At 43.2% G+C, this 21,685-nt stretch overlaps 1 protein-coding gene across 2 annotated transcripts in view; it reads left to right on the top strand.

Annotated features, from left to right (window-relative positions):
- The first annotated feature begins 1,329 nt into the window (after window positions 1-1,329).
- ct (homeobox protein, cut) overlaps window positions 1,330-21,685 on the top strand; it is a 56,115-nt gene continuing 35,759 nt past the window's right edge. For both annotated transcript variants that reach the window (XM_017235956.3, XM_017235955.3), the window contains exon 1: window positions 1,330-2,560. In XM_017235956.3, coding sequence (XP_017091445.2) covers window positions 2,438-2,560 — 123 coding nt within the window. In that variant the 5' untranslated portion in view covers window positions 1,330-2,437. The remainder of the gene's footprint in view (window positions 2,561-21,685) is intronic.

The following is a 21,685-nucleotide window of genomic DNA, read 5'->3' as shown; positions in this document are numbered from 1 at the left end:
GTCTATTAAATATTCTATAGAGTTTGAAGCATACTAGAAGTGGTTTTGGGGTTTCAAAAAAATAAATAAACTTTAATTTTTAGTATTTTTTAATCTACAGGACTTAATCTTTATATATTTATATCGACTTAATTTTTACATATTTATATCTTTAATATATTTATTTATTTATTTAATTATTTATTAAATATCTTAAAAATATTAAAAAAACCCCTCTCTTCTCCTGCTGCCAATCAAGATGAAATCCTGAAGCTTCAATTTATTTTCCAATTCCAACATTTCGCTCCAACCTTACACTGCCAACAAAAAACACAACTAACCAAAGCCCAGACACAATAATAATTTCAACAACTTACCCATACCCCTCTACCCTTATCCCTCCCCCCTCCCCCATCCCCCTCTCCTCCTCTAAAATAAAAATAAATAAAAACAAGTGCACGACAAAAAACCGAAGTTGCAATCTCAATTCTGAATCCCAATCCGAAATCCAAAATCCCCGATTCCGCAACCAAATCGCTTTATATCCCCTCTCACTCAAGAAATATCGCTCTCTCTTCCGCCGTCGCCGTCGCCGTCGCCGTCGCCGCCGCCGCTGCGTCCTTGCTGGACGATTTCACGACGTCTCTGCCACTGTCTCAGTCGACGTTGCACTCAATCTGCGGCTCAATAAACAAAAACTACAGCTTCAGCTTTAGCTCGCTTTTCCCCCCTCCCCCATAAGTTTTTCCCAATCCAAAAAAAAAAAAGGCGTCACTGTGCGAGAGAGATGGCAAAAAGGGGGCGGTGAGGGGGGGAACCGTTGAATGAATGAATTTCAATACATGCAACTGACAGCGACGGCGCAGAAAAAATGCTCAAAAAAAAAAAAAAAAAGAGGAGAAGAACCAGAAAAAAAAAACACAAAAAAATGAAATAAAAAGCAGGAAAAATCAAAAACCTATTGAAAGAAATCAAAAGCGTGCAGTTGGCAGCGAATTGAGTGCTTCTCTCTCTCGGACTCGGACTCGGTTTCGGACTCGGTTTCGGTCTCGGATTCGGCTCTCGGGCGGCATCTCGCTTGCACTCGCTCGCACTCGCCGCACTCGCACTGGCACCGGCCCCATCTCTCTCTCTGTTGAGCGGAGTGGAATCGAGCCGAATCTGAACCCGAGTGGCCGCCCGAGACAGTACGAACCAACACACACGCGACCCCCATGGGTACGGGTACGAATGTATGTGTATGTACAGTGCGCGTAGATGGGTGTGTGTGTGTGTGTGTGTGTGTGCGAGTGTGTGCGAGTGTGTGCGTGCTAGATGTTTTGGAGGGTTGTCGGCGCTTCGTTAGGGTTCGATTTGTTCAGTCATCAACAGCATTCGTGACTGGCAACGTCGCCAACTCGTGTGAGACTCGAATGGGAGAAATTCGAGATTCGGTGAATCGGTGTATCGAGAATCGGAGAATCGAGTATCGGGCCAGCCGAGAATCGAACTTAGGGAATTTTTGTAACACAAGATTGAATGAAAAAAAAAAACAACACACACCTGAGTGTGTCTGAGTGTGAGAATGTGTGAGAAAGTGTGTGTGTGTGAGGGATATACTATATCTATATAGTCCCAAAAATATAAACATCATTCGAAAGTCGAAAACAAATTCCAGCCAGGACGAGATATCACTTTTAAAACACTATATTTTTTTCGAGTGATTTTCTAAAAAAAAATATATACACATACATATACATATATATTTGTTTTCAAATAAGAAAATGTGCGCGTGTATGAGTGTCAAGTGTAATCAACAACAACAACAGCAGCAAACGCGCCAGCATCAGCAACAACAACAACAACAACACGAAACATGTGCAAAATAATCTGCAACATCAGCTGCAACACTCTCTTACAACGGCAACAATAATGGCCTGAAAAATAAAAAAAAAAAAAAACGAAACAAAATCCAAAATTAAAATCCAAATAAAAAAAACAACAACAAACAACATCAAGTCATCTGCAACACACAACATTAGCAACAACAACAAGCAACATCTGTAACAATCTCTCAACCTCTTGACCCTTTCTCAACTCTCGAAAGTGACCAAAAAAAGTGACCGACTACCGACCGGCCCGACCCAGCTTCCATCACGAATCAAAAATTGGCTTATTTTTAAATGAATAATTTTATGAATTTTTTTGAGCACGTAAAATAACAATAACAACAAAACAAACAAACAAAACATAATATTTATACATAAATAGGGTGTAATTGTGATGTGACAAGAAACAAAAGAACAAACTTTACTAAAAAAACCCAAAACTAACAGAAAAGAACTATTTCGGGGGTCACCAAATGTCAGGCCAAATGCAACTATCAACAACAACAACAACATCATCAGAAGCAAATATCTGAAAACCGATATCGAACTATAGTCCCCCCGTGAAACTATATTCACTTGAAAGCCCACGAATGCAGCCAACATTGCCACAAGCCGCTGGGACAGCCGATATGGATCTGACGGCTGTTCAATCAATCAACGATTGGTTTTTCAAAAAGGAGCAAATTTATTTATTGGCACAATTTTGGCAACAGGTAAGTTAACTTATAAGATACAAGATACAAGATACAAGATATTCTATTGTATCTTTGAGTGTTGAAACAGTGTCGTTTGTAGTGCAAGAGTGCTTCCATCTCTATCTCTTCCAAAAATATTGGGAGACTTTTAAAAATGCCTTTCGATATTCAAAAGATTCTTGAAAATCTTGGAATTTTTTTGGTTCGATTCTTCTGAGATTCTTCTGTATCTGAGAGATACCTGATAGATATTCAGATACTCAGTTAGAGTGCTAGTTTTCCATCAGTTAGTGACAATAATTGAATCAGAATCGGAACTCTCGCATCCCATCTGAAAAAAACAATAGCCCTAGACCACCCACCGCCCACTGTCGCGCACCTCCTCCTCCTCCGCCCCCTCCCCCTTCCACCTGCTTAGACCAACTTAAGCCAACTAATTGAGTTTGCGTGTCTGCGGCAAATGCACTTTATTGTTGCTACTGCCGTATTGTTGTCTAATATTGTGTTTTTTTTTTTTTTTGTGAAAAACGTTATTTACATTGCTGCGATTATTGATTTCGGAACAGAAATGCAAAGTGCAACAAGCCAGCCATAAGCGAACGATTTATTGGTCGACTAACTCTCCAGCCAGCTCTGGGGAAGAGGAGTTACCAGAGATCCAGACAAGATCGCCCAGACACGGCCCCATAGCCCAGGCCAGACGACTCTGACGAATACATTGCTGGCCAAGTGCCAGACTCCGGGCAGGAGTCCCAGGGGCCAGACTAGACATGCCCAGTATCGAGCATATATATATATATATATATACTAGACAACTCTAAACTATATTTGCCGATTTAATTGGGTTGAGTTCATCGCGTTTTTTTTTTTAATTGCACATATTTTTTCGGGATGCTATTTGCCGTCGGTAAGTGACGTTCTTATACGAGATATTGCTTCCAAGAAACCTCCAAAACCAAAGCAGGCCGACAAGCTCGTTAAAAGTACTCGGATCTGCCTGTCTTAACGATCAGTCTGATGGGTCTAAAAGCCCGATGATCGATTGCAATCAATGAATCAATAACAATATTCGAAAGGTCCCCAGTACCCCAGTACCCAGTACCCAGTTCTCAAGTATCCCAATCTATAGAACCGTCATGCATTCAAAATTAGAACAGCGTTTTCAAAGAGCTAATGCTAACAGAACCAAAAACCAGCCAAAGAAAAAAGGTTATTCAACACGAATATTAATTTGCCGACCAAAAATAGAAGTTTTATTAAGTAAATTAAACAAACCGCAGACTTGTTATGAGGAAGAGGCACGGGGTACGGGGTCTACCGTCTACAGCTGTCTAAATGAGTTGATGAAATACTTTTTATAGTATTCCTTATTTATTTATTTACATTCCTCGATCGTTCAGAACAGAAAGTCATGTAGAGTAGAGGTAGGGAATGGTGGAGTCTGCCCAAAGTCGAATTTCTAATACCCTCCAGGCTTTAGATAAGTGTCTCGAAGGACCAAAATAGTCTTATCTGATTATTTCTTAGTGATACTGTCTCGAAGGACCAATATAGTCTTTTTCTGATTAGTGATAGTGTCTCGAAAGACCAAAAAAGTCTCTTCTGATTAGTGATAGTGTCTCGAAGGACCAAAAACACTCCGATCGTGCTTGGTCTCTTTAGAAGCACCTCTAGCCAAATGATAGCGGCCTGCAAGGGTATCAGAATTGACACAAATCGAAGACCCAACGTACAAAAACAGAGCAACAATAAAATGTGCTTGATTAACACAAAATTTGTCATTAAATATAGAACGAAGCGAACGGTGGCAGCACAAACCAAGCAGTACAAAAAAATCTAGGAAAAAAACCGAACAAGAGCGTCGAAAAAGAGCAAAATTAATTTCCGTAATGCAATCTATAAACTTGACCCATTAACATCGAACCGAGCTAGAGCTAGAGCTAGAGACAGAGACAGAGCCAGAAGACTTTTCGGCTCTTGGCTTCTACAATTACCAGAAAGCAAAGTTTGTCATTGATTTGTGCTGATCCAAACTGGAAATGGGAAAACAAAACAAAACTAATTGCCAAATGCATTTGCTGACGAAAAAAAAAAGTAGCAGCAACAGAAACTGAACTAGGGGGAAAAAGATGAGAGAAAATTCAAGTTTTTTTTTTTTTTTTTTGAGTTTGGGTTTTTGGGTTTTAGGTTTGGGTTCCGTTTTAATCGAATTGAAACCGGTTTATGGGCTAGCCACCACCACCATCTCACAGATGCAGATACGGATATGTGAAAGGATATACGGATATAGACGGGGACGAGCACTGATAGTTTATAGAGTTTAATTTTTCAAGATGGCGTTGGCATTTGCATATGCCGAAAATGAGCAGCCAGAGTATGCCCAGCAGGGATACAGAGCTACAGGGTTGTCCCTGTACTGTCGTTACTTTTAAGCCCTTAGATACATAGACGCACAGATACGCACAGATATACACAGATACTCATTTAGTCAGATACGGATCGGCGTGTGTCGCATAATTTTTAGCGTTTTAAGTGCAATTTACTGTGGAGAGAAGGCAGCCAGCTAATGAGTCAGAGACCCCGACTGTGCCGATGCGAAGGGGTTATACGGCAAGCTGACAGAATCACAGAATTGCTAGCATCACCCACCCACACTCATCATCATCGAATCAAAACAGAAGCAACAGCAGAATCAGAATTCGGCCGGGGGGGCATTCGAAAAATATTTCAGTCGATTCAATCGTTCGATCGCTGGAAAGATATGTTAATATAATTAAATTAATTTGTCAGCGCGGAAATTAAAACACACAGAGAAGCACAGAAGCTATTCTGCCTCCGATGAACAGAAATATCCACAGCATGGACAGTCTGTTCCCCCTCATAGAATGGGTATAATATGGTTATGGTTATGGTCTGGTATAGGAGTGGGGGTGTTGGGTTGTGGAAATTGTATCTATAACGAAACGAAACGAGACGAATCGAAATGAAAATCGAACAATTAAAAGCTTGTGGGTGGGTTGATGCCGAATCGAGACCGTATAACCGAGAGAGAGAACCCAAACAACTCGAACTCGATCCACCACGCAACTAATAATGTGAAATAAAAAATCATTTGGAAATTATTATTAAAAATTGAGTTCATGAACTTTTGCTGCTGCTGCTGATCATTTTTATTATTATGATTATTATGTGTTTTCTGTTTCTTTTTCTCTTTCCGGTTTTATGGCATTAATTATGAATAGCCATTGAAGCTAATTGAAGCCAAAAGCCTGGCCTGGACCATAGTGAAGTTGTATTTAGGGTCTCCCCTCTTAAGCTTCTTCAGTCTCCAGTCAGCGATCGATCCAACACCTTAACTAGAATCTAAAAGCCCCCATAGAGCTGCGATGATGACACTAATTGAGCATAAACATCATGAGCATAAATGCTTGCGTGGTGTGCATCAATTGTCATATTGCATCATTAATTCCGCATCTAGACACAAAAGTCTGGCCAAAAATACTGCCGAAGACTGGCCCGAAGAAAAGAAAAGATTCAACGGCTTTTGTGTACAACTTAATAACAACTAATTGTCTTTTTATATGCATACTACGGGAGTCTGTACTCTTCAGGAGGGATATATTGTATATATGTATAGTGCATTGGGGGAAGGATGGCAAACCTGTCTTGGGTTTTCTCTTTTGTTTTCTCTCTATATATAGAGGCTTCTTTCATCTTGGCAGTTGTCAGTAATTTGTGCAGCTCAATATATCAGTCGATATCTTATGAGTTTTTAATTTCAGGTTTCTCAGGCCGCCACAGTCTCCTCTCCATCAATCTGAGAAAAGGACAAATCGCTGGGGTTCTCGAAACTCCGGTATACCCACCGAGGATATTGAATAAAATATCATTTTGTACACGCCCCTTCTTCTTTTTATTTTTTTTCTGATTTTTTTTGGAGAGTCAAGAACTGTCTGAACCATGGATGATGATGATGATGAGTTTCGAGAGTTTTTTTTCGAGAGCTTAGTCGTATTGGCAACATTTTGTGTGATCGATATGTTGAATGCAAAAAAAAGATCTCCTGGATCCAGGTTTCAGCTTTCCTGAGTAATTACCAACGCCTGGGGAGCAGCGTGCACATTAAAAAGGAATCATCATTATTGGCAGTTTGGCCGGCGGATAGATGGAAGACTTTGGGATCAAGGATTTTATTGGCGGTTCCATTAGGCTTCACATTCTTAATATTTATTTTTTTATTTTTTCTTAAAAACTGAAACTGCAGACAGTGCATTTTTACAACGTTGTCCTCGTGGCGTTCTTCAGATGTTTTTACAATTTTTTATTGATGCTTTAATTAAGTTGTTGGTTTTCGCCCACGCCCCTATTTTCAGCCTCTCTGTCTATCTATCTGTCTGGCTGATATTTTTTTTATTATTTTTGGCACGACATGAAAATTAGTTTAGAATTTAATTCGCTTTGACTTTTGAGTGCTTGTTACAATTTGCAATCCGCCATAGTTGCGTTTTCCCCCCAAAAATACCAGCCAGTATTTTTATGTTTAATTTGATTTTATTGAAATATTTGATGTGGCATAACTCTCAAAGTGTTGTTTACCCAGCCTAGCTGGTCTATATAGCTGGGCTATAGCTTCGTTAGAATATTTCTTTTCATTGGAATCGTCTGATGGTCGATTGAGCTTTATAGTTTGCACTGTTTATATAATTAATTATGTGCAATTTTCCCCCAAGATGAGTCTATATATATGTAACGAGTTCTCCGTAAACTATATACATACATATACAGTCTTTTTAGGTCTTGGAGCAATCTCATGGGAAACAGAATCCTGACCAGAAGGGTGACCTTATACTTTTGGGTGGTTGCTCATTTTGCCCGGAGAAGGGTTGTTCCCGGATCGGGCCAGTTTTGTGTCAATTGTCGGGCCTGTTTTTTTTTTTTTCGGGCCTGCGCTATAATTTATCAGTTCGGTATGCAAATGAGTTTGATTTATTCAATGAGCTGAGCACAATTCCAATTTTTTATAAAAAATATCCTCTTCCTTCTCTCCTGGTACGTTTTTTTGTGGACAGCTGGGATTACATTTTCGATTTTTTTTTTCGGATCTTTTTTGGGTCTTTTCAATTTTTTTTTGCATTTTCTAGCTATGCTGCTGCAGCATGCCACAAAACGTTGCGCCTCATTGCAAGGCAACAGACGCAGCCCGAGGAAACTAAAATATATATATATATCTGCGGCATATGCCGGAGATATCCCTCGATCCCTCGATCCCGGGAACACATTTATGCATTTTATCTCGTATGCCTCTGCCCCACTCAATCATAAAGCATTGGCAGGCGTAAATCAAATCAAGTAGCAACCGTCGGTTGCAGTTGCCCAGCCAAAGAGACGGAGGGGATTGGAGGGGGGGGAGTATTGGGGCAAGAGCATGTTGCACGCACAGACAATGATTAAGTAGGCAAAATACACTGCTCCAGAGTGCTGGAGAAGCAGCAGCAGCAGCCCTTCTCTTCGAAGCAGTCTCCCTTTTATTTTTTTATGCTTTTAATTATTGCCGTACGGTGGCTGACAAAAGTCTGCGGCCGGCAACAGTGACAAACAATGCACACATGTGGCTTTCTATATACTATATATACATATATATATTTTTAGATACTTAGGTCTCCCTTTTTTTTAGCCCTTTATAGCATCGATAACCGATAACTGATTCTTTGGAAGCTACTGGGTCTCCTCCATCTCCATCTCCTTCTATTGATCTTCTACTCCACATATCATTTGCATCTTTCTTGGGAAACTGCATCTGCATCTCAAGAGTTCGATTGAATCTGATATGAGAATCCGCCCACATACTATATACATATATATCTGGTATTTGCTGACAGTGCTTTTTTGGGGGTCTCTGAATATGTCCAAATGAGTTATTGTATGAGGATCAGCTGCGACATTCAGTCTTTTTTCTCTCAGTGCTCTAGCTACTTGAGATATTTGTTGATGCTTGTGTTCTACTAAATACTTTGTTGTCTTGTCAGATACAGATACACACACGCACTTTCTCATACAACTGACTACCCCTGCCCCTGCCCCAGCCCCTGTCCCTGCCCCTGCCTGGCTGCCAATGCGATCAATCGCTCTTCAATTCCGGAGGAAAAAGAAAACGAGAACGAGATTTTTGGACGGAAATCTTTTGTGTTTGTGCCATCATCCCAGTGTCTTCTTCAAGTGGCTGCCAGTCTTCTGTTATTAGATGGTTTTTTTTTTGTAGGGGAGGTGTAGGGGAGCCTCAACAAGTGGCCGCTGAACGGCCTGCTAAGTAGCTCGGATAATGGCAGTGTTGGGGCACCCTCGCATAATTGAGCCCAGAGCCGCCTCGACACACACTCGATGTCAGCTGTTGAAAATATTAGAAGAAATTATGGATGTAAATATTATGAAGATTTGGGGATCGGGGGGGACTATTTTTTAATGTATTCTTGGGGGGGCGGAAGGGGAACGAACATCTTCATTTATTAATTTATGAAGAAAATCGATGGCGTTGCAAGGAAAAGCGATGATCTCAGTGCCATTGTGCTTGAAGACCGAAGGAGTAGTCCCCAAATGCACATAAAAACTGCGGCCAGCCTGCACTCGCGGCTAATAAAAAAAATACAAAAAAAATTTCGCCGCCATCGAACGACATAAAAACTGATCGACAACGACAAAAATATAACTCGGTGCCCGAATACCTCCCCAAATACCCCTCAACCACCTCCTCAAAATAATGTCCACGATGAGTTGAGTTTCTGGGATCGGGAATCGGAATCAGAATCAGAATCGGTATCGTTTTGGGGGGGGAGGCCTTCTCTTTTTCTCTCTCTGGTATTATTATTGTTGTTGTTGTAAATTTTAATGATCTGTCATTTCGATTTATTTTATTTTCAACCGAAAGTATAGAGCCCAGTTGCTGGCAGCAGCGCATCAAGCTACCAGATACATAGATATATAGATACAGATACAGATACAGATACAGATACAGAGAAAAGACAAAAGCTGAACTGATCGAGCAGCGATCGCACGTCAGCTGCATATTAAATTAAAAGGTATTATATTGTACTAACCATATATATATATACAGATATATATATATATATATGTATGTGCCGATCTGGCCTCTTTGTGATCTGCTCCGGTCTTGTATCTGATAAAAATATCTATTCACACATTGATAGAATTTGAATTTTTTTTTCAGTTTCAGTTTCGGTTTCAGTTCTTTTTTTCGGAGGCCCCCCCCCCCTCCACTCTTCTTTTTCCCCATTGTTGGGGAGATACCACTGTACAGGTCCGATTCCGATTCCGATACGATACGATGGGAACTAGAGCGCCACTTCTCCTCCTCCTCTCCTCTAGTAGTTCACATGTCGCTGCCTTCAGAGTGTCTCTGTGTGTTTTCCTATTTAATTTATTTGTTTTCGGATTTCACAATATTTCGATCGGGCCGGGCCGAATAAATTCTACCACCACCCTCTACACCGCGGATAATAATTCTGCCCCCCCCTTCTTGGCCAAGACCAAGACCGCAATGATTTTTCACAAAGAAAGAACAAAGGAAAAGCGTGGTGCACCGTAAGAAAAATCATAGTGGTTTTGGGGGATGATTTAAGATCCCATTTGTTTAACCTAATGGCTTCCAAAATATTAATTTCAAAACCAATTAAAATATTTATCAAATATCTTAAGGCGCCTTCTCCTACCTCCCTCCACCCAACCTGAAAATAGTTCCAAGATATATATATATATATATATATAGCAGATAGGAATATCAGTTGTGACAATTTATGGTGATTGCCAATACTGAGACTAGGCGTGGGCGTGAGCGTCGCGGGCATTGTTGTGTTTCGGAGGATTAGTTGCCACTGCTAATTTGTTAAAATTTATTTCAAATAGAAATGGTTGGTGTTTCTAATTCGGATTCTTTTCTGTATCTATTGCGAGGGGGGGCGGGAGGCATCGTAAATATTTAAGAGGTCATAAAAGCCTGCCCATCCGCCACCACCCAACGACCTTCCTCCCCCTCATAATTGGCGGGCACTGATAAGACATATATATTCGCTCTTTAATTATGATATAATGTTGGGCCGACAAACTTTTTGGCATTAGTTTTTCTGCCTCCCCACCTCCCTCCGACCCCCTCTTCGGGTTAGATTTCCATTGAATTCCACTCGTGTTATTCCTTGGGATGTAAAAACCGTTTATGAAGTCATAATTTCTGTCATATCACGGTTACCCCAGATCGGTGGCTTATGATAAGCCTAGAGGGTCAGCCTCCGGATGAGTCTTAAGTGGCCCCCAGATCCCAAGACTTGAGTTTGAGTGTTTAATTTGATTTCGGATGAATCGATGCTGTTTTTTTTTCAGCATTTTGTTTGGTTAGGCTGATGATGACCCCTCACCCATCCCATCCCAATGACCTTTTGCCAGTGTCGTTCACCCCGACCTCCCATTAACTCCTTTGGCCCCAAAAACTATGCCAAAAACTTTCAAGGACAACATGCACTATACAATGGGGGGCTGACTGAGTGGGTGGCACACACATGCAATCACCCGCGCCACCCTCTCGCCACCACAAAACGTGCGTAATTAAAAGTGTGTTCCCAGGCTAAGACTTCGAAGACTCTCTCGACCCAAACTGTTGCTCTTCTTTGGCTTTAAAGTCTCGGCCTTTATAGAAATAGGCCCAAAACACACAGACACATACATGTCCTGGCACATTGAAGCTCAAGGACATGGTCTAAGTTTAAGACAGCGAAAAAAAAAAAAATGGAGAAAAAAATAGCACAGCTTACGAGCAAAACAACAACAACAACAACACCACCAACAGTCACCAGTACAAAGCCGAAAGTGCCTTGTCTTTCCAGGACCTCCCCTACCCAGGACCCCCAATCCACACCCACTCGGTGCTCCTTCGTCTTTTCTCGGCTCTCTCTCTCTAGCTTTTCTGCCACTAATTCTGCTACTTTTTCCAGCCAGAGGGGGAGGAGGGCGTTAGGTGTGCGGCTGCGAGCTTCAATTACTCGGAGGCGCCTCGCACTAGGCTGTGCTTTTTAGGGTCTCCAGCTCTAGCTCCAGTACTGGCTTTGGCACTGGGTCTGACTTTTCCTTTAAATTTAATTTCTTTTGCTAGTTTTTTGCCAGCTGCGACGACGACGTTGACGACGCTGTCGGCGCTGCTTAGAATTTCGTTATTCGTTATTGTTTTGTTGTCTGAGGTTAGTTTTCACTGCCGACGTCATCATCATCATCATGGCCATCATCATCATCATCATCATCAGCACGTTGCCTCTTGGCACATTTTCCCCGACCGTGTTTCTGTGTGTGTGTGTGTCTGTGTCTGTGTTAGCCTTTTACTGTTGGCTTTAATTAGAACACTTTACCCACCTCCTCCTCATCCTCCTCCTCTTGCGGGTGGCAACAGTTGGGCGGCTTTAAGTTCTAAGACCCCCATTCCAATGACAATATTTTTATCGATAATTAATGTTTGTCTTTGTTTGTTCTTCTCTTTCCAGGTATGTGAACCTTGACCCCCAAAAGTAGAGCTAGTAAGTCTAAGATACTCTTTCTTTTTTAAGTGCTACTAGTGGCAGCACATCTGTTGGACATAACACTACCTTCCCCTCCCCAAAAACGAAACCGCATCTCATTGAATTCGTTGCACACACAAACAGACTCTCCTCTAGATATGATATTATATATGATATATGGGGGCAGATCACACCTTTCCCCGGGGTTGCAGTCCCCAGTTCCCAGAGGCAGGGATGCTCCCCCAAAAATAGATCTTGAAGCGCAGCCTTTAATTGGTAGAGGAAGTCATTGAATCACATATTTCATTGTTGGTTGTTGGGAAAAAAAAAAAAACATAAGTCTGCACTGTGATTTATATGCACGCCCGCGCATTTATGATTCCCAGCTTCTTATGCAAAATACTATATAGAGCCAGAGCCAAAGATCGAAATTGAAAAGAAGTTCCCTCTTGATTTTTTTTTTTTGGTTTTAATTCGAATTTCCAGAGTTCCAGGAGGGGGCTAATAAATCTATAAAGTGGCGAACGCAAGTACACGCATTATTACTTTGATTTTTTATGATGAAGACAGGAAGCGGCCTACCCACACTCCATCTGGATATGGATGTGGATGTGGATCTCTGTTTTGTGTGCGTGGAGTAGAACAATAAAAAAAAAAAAAATAAAACGCTACGACCCGCTTCTGTTTCGACTTTTGTTTCATTGCTGATTGCCTTTGATTTTCGGTGGCTCTGAGCTCAGCTCTCTAGCACTGGCTCTAGCACTGGCTATGGCTCTGGCTTTCAATTTATTTTTTGGAACGACTTCCGTTTGTTCTACATTGACATGCCAAAGTCAGATTCAGATTTGGATTCGGATTCGGACTTGGACCAGAGCTAGAGCAGTCGTCAAATCGAATTCAATTAAGTGCCTTTCCGCTGCCAACGTCCGGCTGGCTGGTGGGATATCTTCTGGGTCTGGGTCTTCTGACTCTGATTTGCCAGTTAAACGCAACACTTTTTCTGCTTCCATCAGACCCAACAACAATTGATCATACTAATGATTATTATCTAACCCGCCGGACGCCCTGATATCCCAATGCCCCCTCCCTCTTGAAACTGAAACCAAAACCAAACTCTGTTGGTCTGATAATTGAAGTCAACTTAGATGAGAGCTTAGGCTCATTGTAAGATTGTTTAACTACCGGATGTTTTAAGCTGCCCGATCGCCATAAATGCCCAGACTTTGCTTTTGTTGTTTTTTTTTTCCCCAAATCGATTCTCCGATCGTGGCTTCGCATGTGGGCTGTGGATTTTTTGATTAGTAATATCCGATCGGAGAGGAGGGAGGTCTAACCTCCTCTAGTATTGATGAGAGTGAGCTTCAAGTCAAGAGCCACTGAAGTAGTTGAGTTACGTGAGAAGGGGGGCTGGTGGAGCCAGGACTCAGGACCTGGAAGCTAGAATATAAAAATCATCAAATAGCGCTGGCAGAGGGCAATTTATTGCCATGTACACGTCCAAAGCTCCACCACCGGTTAGTATATATATATATATATATCCTTGCATGCATGTATAGGTATATATATATATATAGAAAATGGCAAAAATCCTGCGCGCGCTCCAAAAGAAATAAATTCCCTTATTTTTTCTTATATGCCGCGATTGCTTCTTCTTGCACTTTATTTTCTTTTATTTTTTTCCATCTTTTTTTTTTTTTTTTTTTTTGTATATATATATATATATATATTTTTCCTCCCGATTTTCATTTCTGCTAACGCGCGCAATCAAGAACACACACACACACACACACACACCCATACAGTGGGAAAGAGAGAGCACGAGTCGAACTCCTAGGACCTCCCAAAGTCCTCCACTGCCAGTCCTTCTAGCCTTCCATCCTCCTACCCATTTTTCCTGTCTTTTCTTTCGCTTCGAGCTCCTCTCTTTATTTCATTTCATTTCATTTTTTTTTTTTTTGCTCCGACTCCGATTCTCCTCCTTCCTTTAACACATATCGGGAAATATCCTTGAATCGGAATGTACGAACCCCGCAAGCTCCAAGAGGAGAAGGATGGTGGTCTGAGGATTGGGTGGGACTGGCAATCATCCCTACCGAACGAACACAAAAATCTATACACGTCAGAAAGAAAGAAAGAAAACGAAACCCGAAAGTGAAGATGAAATGAAATAAAGCTCTGGCCTGGCCTGGCTGGGGAGGAGCCCCAGGACCTGCCACCCACTGATGGTGGTGGGTGGTTCGGTCTGGAGGGCGGTTGAAAAAAAAAAAGAAACCCGGAAAAAAAAAGAAAGAAAACGGTAGGGAGCGCATAAAAATTGGCAGCAGTTTGGGGCAGACAGCATCGCAGACAAGTAAACTTTTTTATGCCATACCCCATACACACACAGTGAGAGAGTCCCTCCGACGCAGGATATACCAGGACACAGAAGCCCCAAACACAGACAGCAGGGGCTAAAGCCAGAGCTGCCATCGTCTCGGCCAAAACGACAAATGTGAAAGGACATTGTCGTCGTCGTCGTCGTAGCCGTAGTCGTAGTCGTAGCCGTCGTCATCATCATCGTTTGTAGTCCTCCTCGGTGGAGGGTCCTCCTCCGTCACCGCCGCTCCTTTGGCCACCTTTCGAAGGGCGAAGGACGATGCCTGCAATGAGCCCCCTCTTCTCCGTCCGTCCATGTCCGTTCTGTTCAGTTCAGTTCAGTTCTGAGTGCGTCGACACTGACTCCCCACCACCCCATCTCCAGTAGGACCTTGCCAGGACCGGGTATCCCGAGGCGGTCTGGGCCCTGGGCCCCATCCCCTGGATGGGTCTCTCTGAAGTACAACGCCTTCTTTTTGTATTGGCAGACTTCGTTTTGCGGCGCTGGGGATAAAAGAGGGATTTGTCTCTCGTGTGTTCTCCGGGCAATCGGAAACCAATCGGAATCGGAATGGCAATCGGAATCGGTAATCGGATGTCTCGGGAGGATGTCTCGGGTGGTCTCCTCCTTACAAGCACAAGGTAGATTAGAGAGAGGGATTTCGAATCTAATAATAGAACTCTCAAAGTCGTGTCTCGAAGGACCAAAAGTGGGGGGCAATCCACACATGGGTGTCCTTAGTCTCCTCTCCCCCCTCATCATCAACTCCCAACTAACAACAACAAGTGGCGAATATGACATACATAGACTCCCCCCCCCCCCCCCCCCACACACACACACATATGGCCTGGTCGAGTCGAGAACCGAAACGAGTCCTTTCACATCCACTTTACGTTCCAAGATATATATTTTTTTTTGTTGCCCCCGAATGTCCTTGCAAGTGTAGAGGTGTATGGGGGTATGGGGGGGTATAGGGCGGGCTCATGGGTGTGCCACTGGGAGGGAGCTATGTACCGTTTCGTTTCGATTCGTTTTACTCGGTATTTATCGACCAATGATATTGGAAATATGTCAGAGATGCGCACAAGGATCCGGTAGTTGCTGCGCTTGGACCTCCCAATTTTCGGTAGCTGGGGGGTACCAGAGGGAGGTGGCAGAGGTGGCAGTGGCAGTAGCAGTGGCGAGTGCATCGATTCCGAGGGCTTTGAGTTGTCGCGAAAGAGGGATGTCCTGCCGGAAAATGTCATTTTTCGAGCTCCTATACCCCCCTTCCCCTCCACCTTTCGAGGATAATCCACCTCCCATCACCACCACCACCGCTACTTGGCCATTTTCTTTGGTCTTTGGACATTTTTTTTTTTTTCCGCCTCTCGTCCAATCCGCCCGTCGTGCCATTTTGATTGGAAAATCGTACGCAATTGGAAATTTTTGCGATTGGCCGAAGCGTTCGATACACACACACACACACACACACACACACATACGCATACTCGCAGCGAGCAGCGCTGTCGCAGTCGACGTCGCTGCCGGGGTTGGATGTTATGGAAAATCAATCAGCACCAAATAAAAAAAAAAAAAGGAGGGTCGCTCGTAAAAAAGGAGGCAGCAGCATTAAAAAAAAAAGAACTCAAGCCGCGACGGCGCTCTCTCTCTCTCTCTCTCTCTCAGGAGCGCTCTCACTCGCTCCGGCTCCAGGTCTGGCTGAGGCTGTCCTGCTCTGGTGCAAGCTACAAGTTTTTGGCCAAGAAAACTGCAACGGCAACAACAATTATTTATTGTTGTTGGTTTTTTTTTGCTTAATTTTTTTTTTTTTTTTGTTCGACAGAGAGCGGAGCAGCTCTCTCACTCAAAATAGGGCTCAATACTCAACGAGTCATTGAGTGAAACTGTCAGAGCAACACAGAGAGAGAGAGAGAGAGAGAGAAAGTGGGCGACTAAAAGAGAGAGCGCCTGCTCGTCGCCCGAGTGAGAGCAGTACACCGTTGCAGCTGATAAGACAGACGAACCGAACCGACACCCCCTCTCTCAGTACACTCTCTCGGTTCAATGTGTGTTCGATAACCCAGAGCAAATGAATGAAATAGCAGGCAAACGCCAGCCAGCGTCGCAGCTGCGGTCGACAGAGCCCAGAGCCCAGGGCACTGGAGGCACGAGGAGGGGTGGGTGGGGCACGCTGCAGTCTCAACAGAGGGGGTCTCTCTTCCACTCGCATGCGATTGCGAGCGAGTGTGCGGACATCGACTGCGTCGCCGTCATCATGAACATCATATATAGATAGATTTTTAACAAACCTGATTGGATGTTATTGACTAGCACACACACACACACTTATACACACACACACATGCTTGCTTTACGCTCACGTCCGTACTCGTATTCGTTCGCTCTGCCCGACTGGTTTCCACACACACACACACATATACATACATATATCGATGCCCACACACATGCTCAAGAGGGCTATCGACAGGCGAACCGAAAAGGTGGAGGGGCCAATGGACGACTGCACCACCACCAACACTCACCACCTCACCACCTCACCACCTTACCAGCTCACCAGCTTACCAGCTCACCCGCTTATCCGGCCACTCACGAGGGCGATACCCATACGATTCCCGAACGATGCGATGGCGATGGCGATGCCGAGTCCGATGGTGATGGCTTATGGCTTATAGCTATGGCGATGGCGATACGATCTCGCATGACTGCCCCATGATTCACGATCGATATCTGGCCGATAAGGTCTAGTGAGTCACCTTCTGGTGCGAAAAGTATGGGGATCTATAGGTCTGAGAGGAATAATCTTGGAGAGCTATTGGGGAGCTGTTATAGTCTTCCTATAAGAAGTACCTTTATATAACTGCCTTTCTAGCTCTATTATTATATGATATTATGGAGGATAACCCTTCAAAGAGCTGGATCTGTATGAGAAACCCTTAGGATCTCATTTCTTATATATAGAGGAGCTATAGGGGAGTACTATGGATGTGGATGTCTGTCTAGGGAGCTCTTATAACGATCATATACGAAGTAAATTCCAATATTCCACTTCCTGACTCTACTATTATATGATATTTATGGAGGATAGCCCCCTAAAGTCATTTCATAGAGCTGGATATCAACTAGAAACCCTTAGGATCTACCTTTTTGTATATATAGGAGCTATTGGGGAGTATTATATCAGTGGATGTCTATTTAAGGAGCTGTTATAATCATCCTATATGATATACCTTTATATAACCCCCTTCCCAAGTCTATTATTAACCCTATAAAGTCATTTCATAGAGCTGGATCTTAACTAGAAACCTTTAGGATCTACTTTCCTATATAAAGAGGAGGTATTAGAGAGTACTATGGATGTGGATGTCTATCTAGGGAGCTCTTATAATTATCGTATACGAAGTACATTCATATATTATCCTTCCTAACTGTATTATTATATTATATTTATGAAGGATAGTCCTCTAAAGTCATTTCGTAGAGCTGGAAATCAACTAGAAACCCTTAGGATCTACGTTCTTATATAAAGAGGAGGTTCTGGGGAGTACTATGGATGTGGATGTCTATCTAGGGAGCTCTTATAATCATCCTATAAGATATACATTAATATATTCCCCTTCCTAACTCTATTATTAACCTTCTTAAGACATTTTATAGAACTAGATCCAACCTAAAAACCCTTAGGATCCACCTTTCTATATATAAAACAGCTATTGAAGAGTATTAGATTATTAAAGAGCTCTATCTAGGTAGCTCTCATTCATATATTCCCCTTTCTAACTCTATTATTATATAATATATATGGAGAATAGCCCCCTAAAATCATTTCGTAGAGCTGGATATGAACTAGAAACCCTTAGGATCTACTTTCTTATATATAGAAGTGCTATTAGGAACTACTATGGAAGTGGATGTCTATCTAGGTAGCTCTCATTCATATAATCCCCTTCCCAACTCTATTATTAACCCTCAAAAGACATTTAATAAAGCTAGACCTTAATCCTAACCCTTAGGATCCACTATCTTATATATAGAGTAGTCCAAACTGGCCATATACAAGCCAAACTGCATCCCAATCGCTCCTTACTTGCAGTGCACTCCGAGGAAGACCAGAAAAACGCCCTCAAAACTTTTCAGGAGGATAGCTTCAGTGGAAGCCGAGTTACTTGGGGTCAATACCGCCATAGCTAACAGGGCCAAGTCCCCAGACCCAGTCCCCGCCTATATACTGGGAGTGTGTGTGTGTGTGTGTGCGGTGAAAACCAATCACAAGTGGGCCCCCGAAAGGCGTTGCCGATATGTATTGAAAGCAATCTATATAAAGCACACACCGACATGGAAGCAGTGTCTCTATATCTGTGTGTGTGTATGTGTGTGTGTGTGTGTGTTTATGTGCGAAAGGTTAACAGCTTTCGTTGGCGCCGACAGCGCAGCCCAGCCGCCCTTTTTTTTTCTCTGTTTTCTTTTTTCCTGCCCTTTCTAGGGACTCACACACACACACACACACCCACACACACACACACCCACACACACACACACCCACTCGTGCGTCTCCTGGATTCGTCCAATCGAATTCAATTGACGCACAAAATTTTTATGTCCAAAGGAGGGCAAATGGGGGGAGGCAGAATGGTGCTCCCACCCACCCTGCCAATCACCCAACAAAACCAACCCCCCAAAAAAAATCCAAACCCCCCACCCCCCCCCCTGAACCGAACCGAACCGAAACTGAAACCAATCCAATTTGGTGTATTGCCCGTATGGGTTCCTTTTTTTTTCCCCCATCAGCACCTCTCTCTCTCTCTTGCTCCGAGGTGAGCTTCCGTCCCTTTCTGCCCTGGCACCCGAACCGAAAAAACCGAAGCTTCGGGATAAAAAAAAAGAAGAAGAAGAAGAGGAAAATAACATAACAAGAGCCCCCAATTCCCCCCCACCTCAAACCTCTCCTGAGTGAAAAAAAATATATGAGAAGCAGGGGGCGCCACCAGACACACAGCAATAAAACAGACCAAGAAGGGGGAGTGAGTAGGGGGGGGGAGTGCTTTTGGGGAGGTGAGAAAAAAGAATTTACAAGACACTTTCACTCGACTCAATGCCGAACATCGTTGAAGCCTTAAAGCTGTCCAAGGAATATTGTCAACTGCCACCCCCCAACCACCCTACCACCACCCTACCAGCCACCCAACCAATTCAAAAGAGCGATAGAGACAGAGGGAGCAAGAGAGAGAGAGAGCCAACGAGTGTAATTCCCATTTTTAGGGTGGCTCTAAAAAAAAAAAAATACAAGAAGAGAAAGAAGAAGAAGAAGAAAAAAAACGGTAAAATGAGAAAAAAGGAACGAAATACATACGAACATCGATTTCGATTGGGAAGCCATCAACAGCTCCGAGTCCTGAATGGGAGGCTGGCCCACCACCCAACCACCCAACTACCCAACCACCTACCACCCCTCCGGGGGGTGACCTCGCAGAGGGAGCTGGAGCTGGAGATTGGGCTTCGGTTTCGGTTTCGGTTCGGGCTCCTTCTCGTATTCCTGTCGATGGCGATGTCGCTCTCTCAGCGCCCTTAAAGCAAAACCGAAGCTTTCTTTTTCATTTTTTTTATCCCCACCAACCCCCCTTTGATGGGTGTGTGTGTGTGGAGAGGTCCTTATTTTTTTTTTTGAGGGGGGGGGGAGGCGCATTGAATTTTAGGGTGGGGGTTGGGAACTGAGAGGTGGAGAAGGTTGACAAGTTGCAAAAGGAGCCCAGCCAACCAGGGGCTTAGATGGAAGAGGGGGATGGGGGAGCCGCCGTCAATATATTATATACATGTGAAAGGGGGGGCGGAGGGTTGAGGGTGAGGATGGGGGAGGATGAAAATACAACAAATTCGAAGCGAACAAGGATAAAGAAAGCATTGCTGCCCGAAGATGAAGGAGCAGCAGTAGCAGAAATGTAATCAAGTGCACACACACACACACACACACATATAGGGGCTATAAGATACAGGATACAGGATACAGGATAGAAAAAAAATATATATATAGATGTAGTGGTATTAAACACCCACAGATATATGGGACTTGTGTGTTGAGAGCGCTCGAGTGTAGAAAAATAGTAGCATGCTTTTAGGTGCTAAGCAGCGTACTCCTTCAGGTGTAGTATTCCAGGTGTATTGCATTGGTATGTGTGCTATTTATGTCATTATTGAATATGCGTTCGAGGCGCGCAGCCAACCCAAATCCAGCCTGGCTTTAGACATGTGTATCTGTATCTTATGGATACAGCATCCATCGGCTTATATACAACTCATACATATAAAGCTCATCCTTATGGCATGCGTTTTTATGCTTATTCGATTTTATTCGAGTGCTGCCAGCAGATACACAGATACAGATACACACCCACAAAGAGACCTCACAGATACACAGATATATAGATATACAGATATATAGATATACAGATAGGTTGGAGCATCAGGATTTGCTGGATGCTGAATGCTGGATATCCTCCCATCCTCCACTGGCTCCTCCGATTTCTTTTCACTTGGGAGGGTTTTTTTTTTCCAGCTCCCCAGCTCCCTACTCCCCACTTGCCACCTCCCACCTCCCATCTTTATTCCTTCATTTCTTTTCGGTTCGGTTTCGGTTTCTGTTTCTGTTCGTTTTATTTGATTTGAGACTCTTTTTTTTTTTCCGCTCTTTGGTCGATTTTTCCAGCTTCTCTGGCACTTGTGCTCCGCCCCGTTTCATTGTAGGGACTCCTGATGAACACAGATACACATAGATAGATAGATAGATGGATAGATAGATGTATCTTATGTACAAATGCAGATATAATATTTATCCGACCTCCAGAGCCTCCTCCGATTCTACTCTACCAAGTAGCCCAAGGTTTTGTACTGACGCCATTGCCACATCTCGACCGGCCGATTTCTTACAAATCACTATATGATCGTCTATATATATATAGTATGAGAGCCCTGCCATAAATCTTTCAACATGTTTAGCCAACAAACTAAACAATTTATGACGATTGTCTTCCACGGCGGCCATGCCAGGCGGATCTGTATCTGTATCTCGATCTGTATCTGTATCTAGAGAGCTTTTAGAGAATGTATGTATAGGTATATGGCCCTATGATTAAACTGATATCACGGGCTATATCTGGGATATATCTCGTGCTCGTCAGCACTGCCATATGAGATATGACTGCCACTTTTTGTATTGCCTTTAGAGGGGGGGGGGGAAGCTTA

The sequence above is a fragment of the Drosophila bipectinata genome, chromosome XL (assembly GCF_030179905.1).
Source record: "Drosophila bipectinata strain 14024-0381.07 chromosome XL, DbipHiC1v2, whole genome shotgun sequence".
In the NCBI taxonomy this organism is placed as follows: Eukaryota; Metazoa; Arthropoda; class Insecta; order Diptera; family Drosophilidae; genus Drosophila; species Drosophila bipectinata.
Note: the sequence above shows the minus strand (reverse complement) of the source record. Positions and strands in the feature narration are given on the sequence as shown.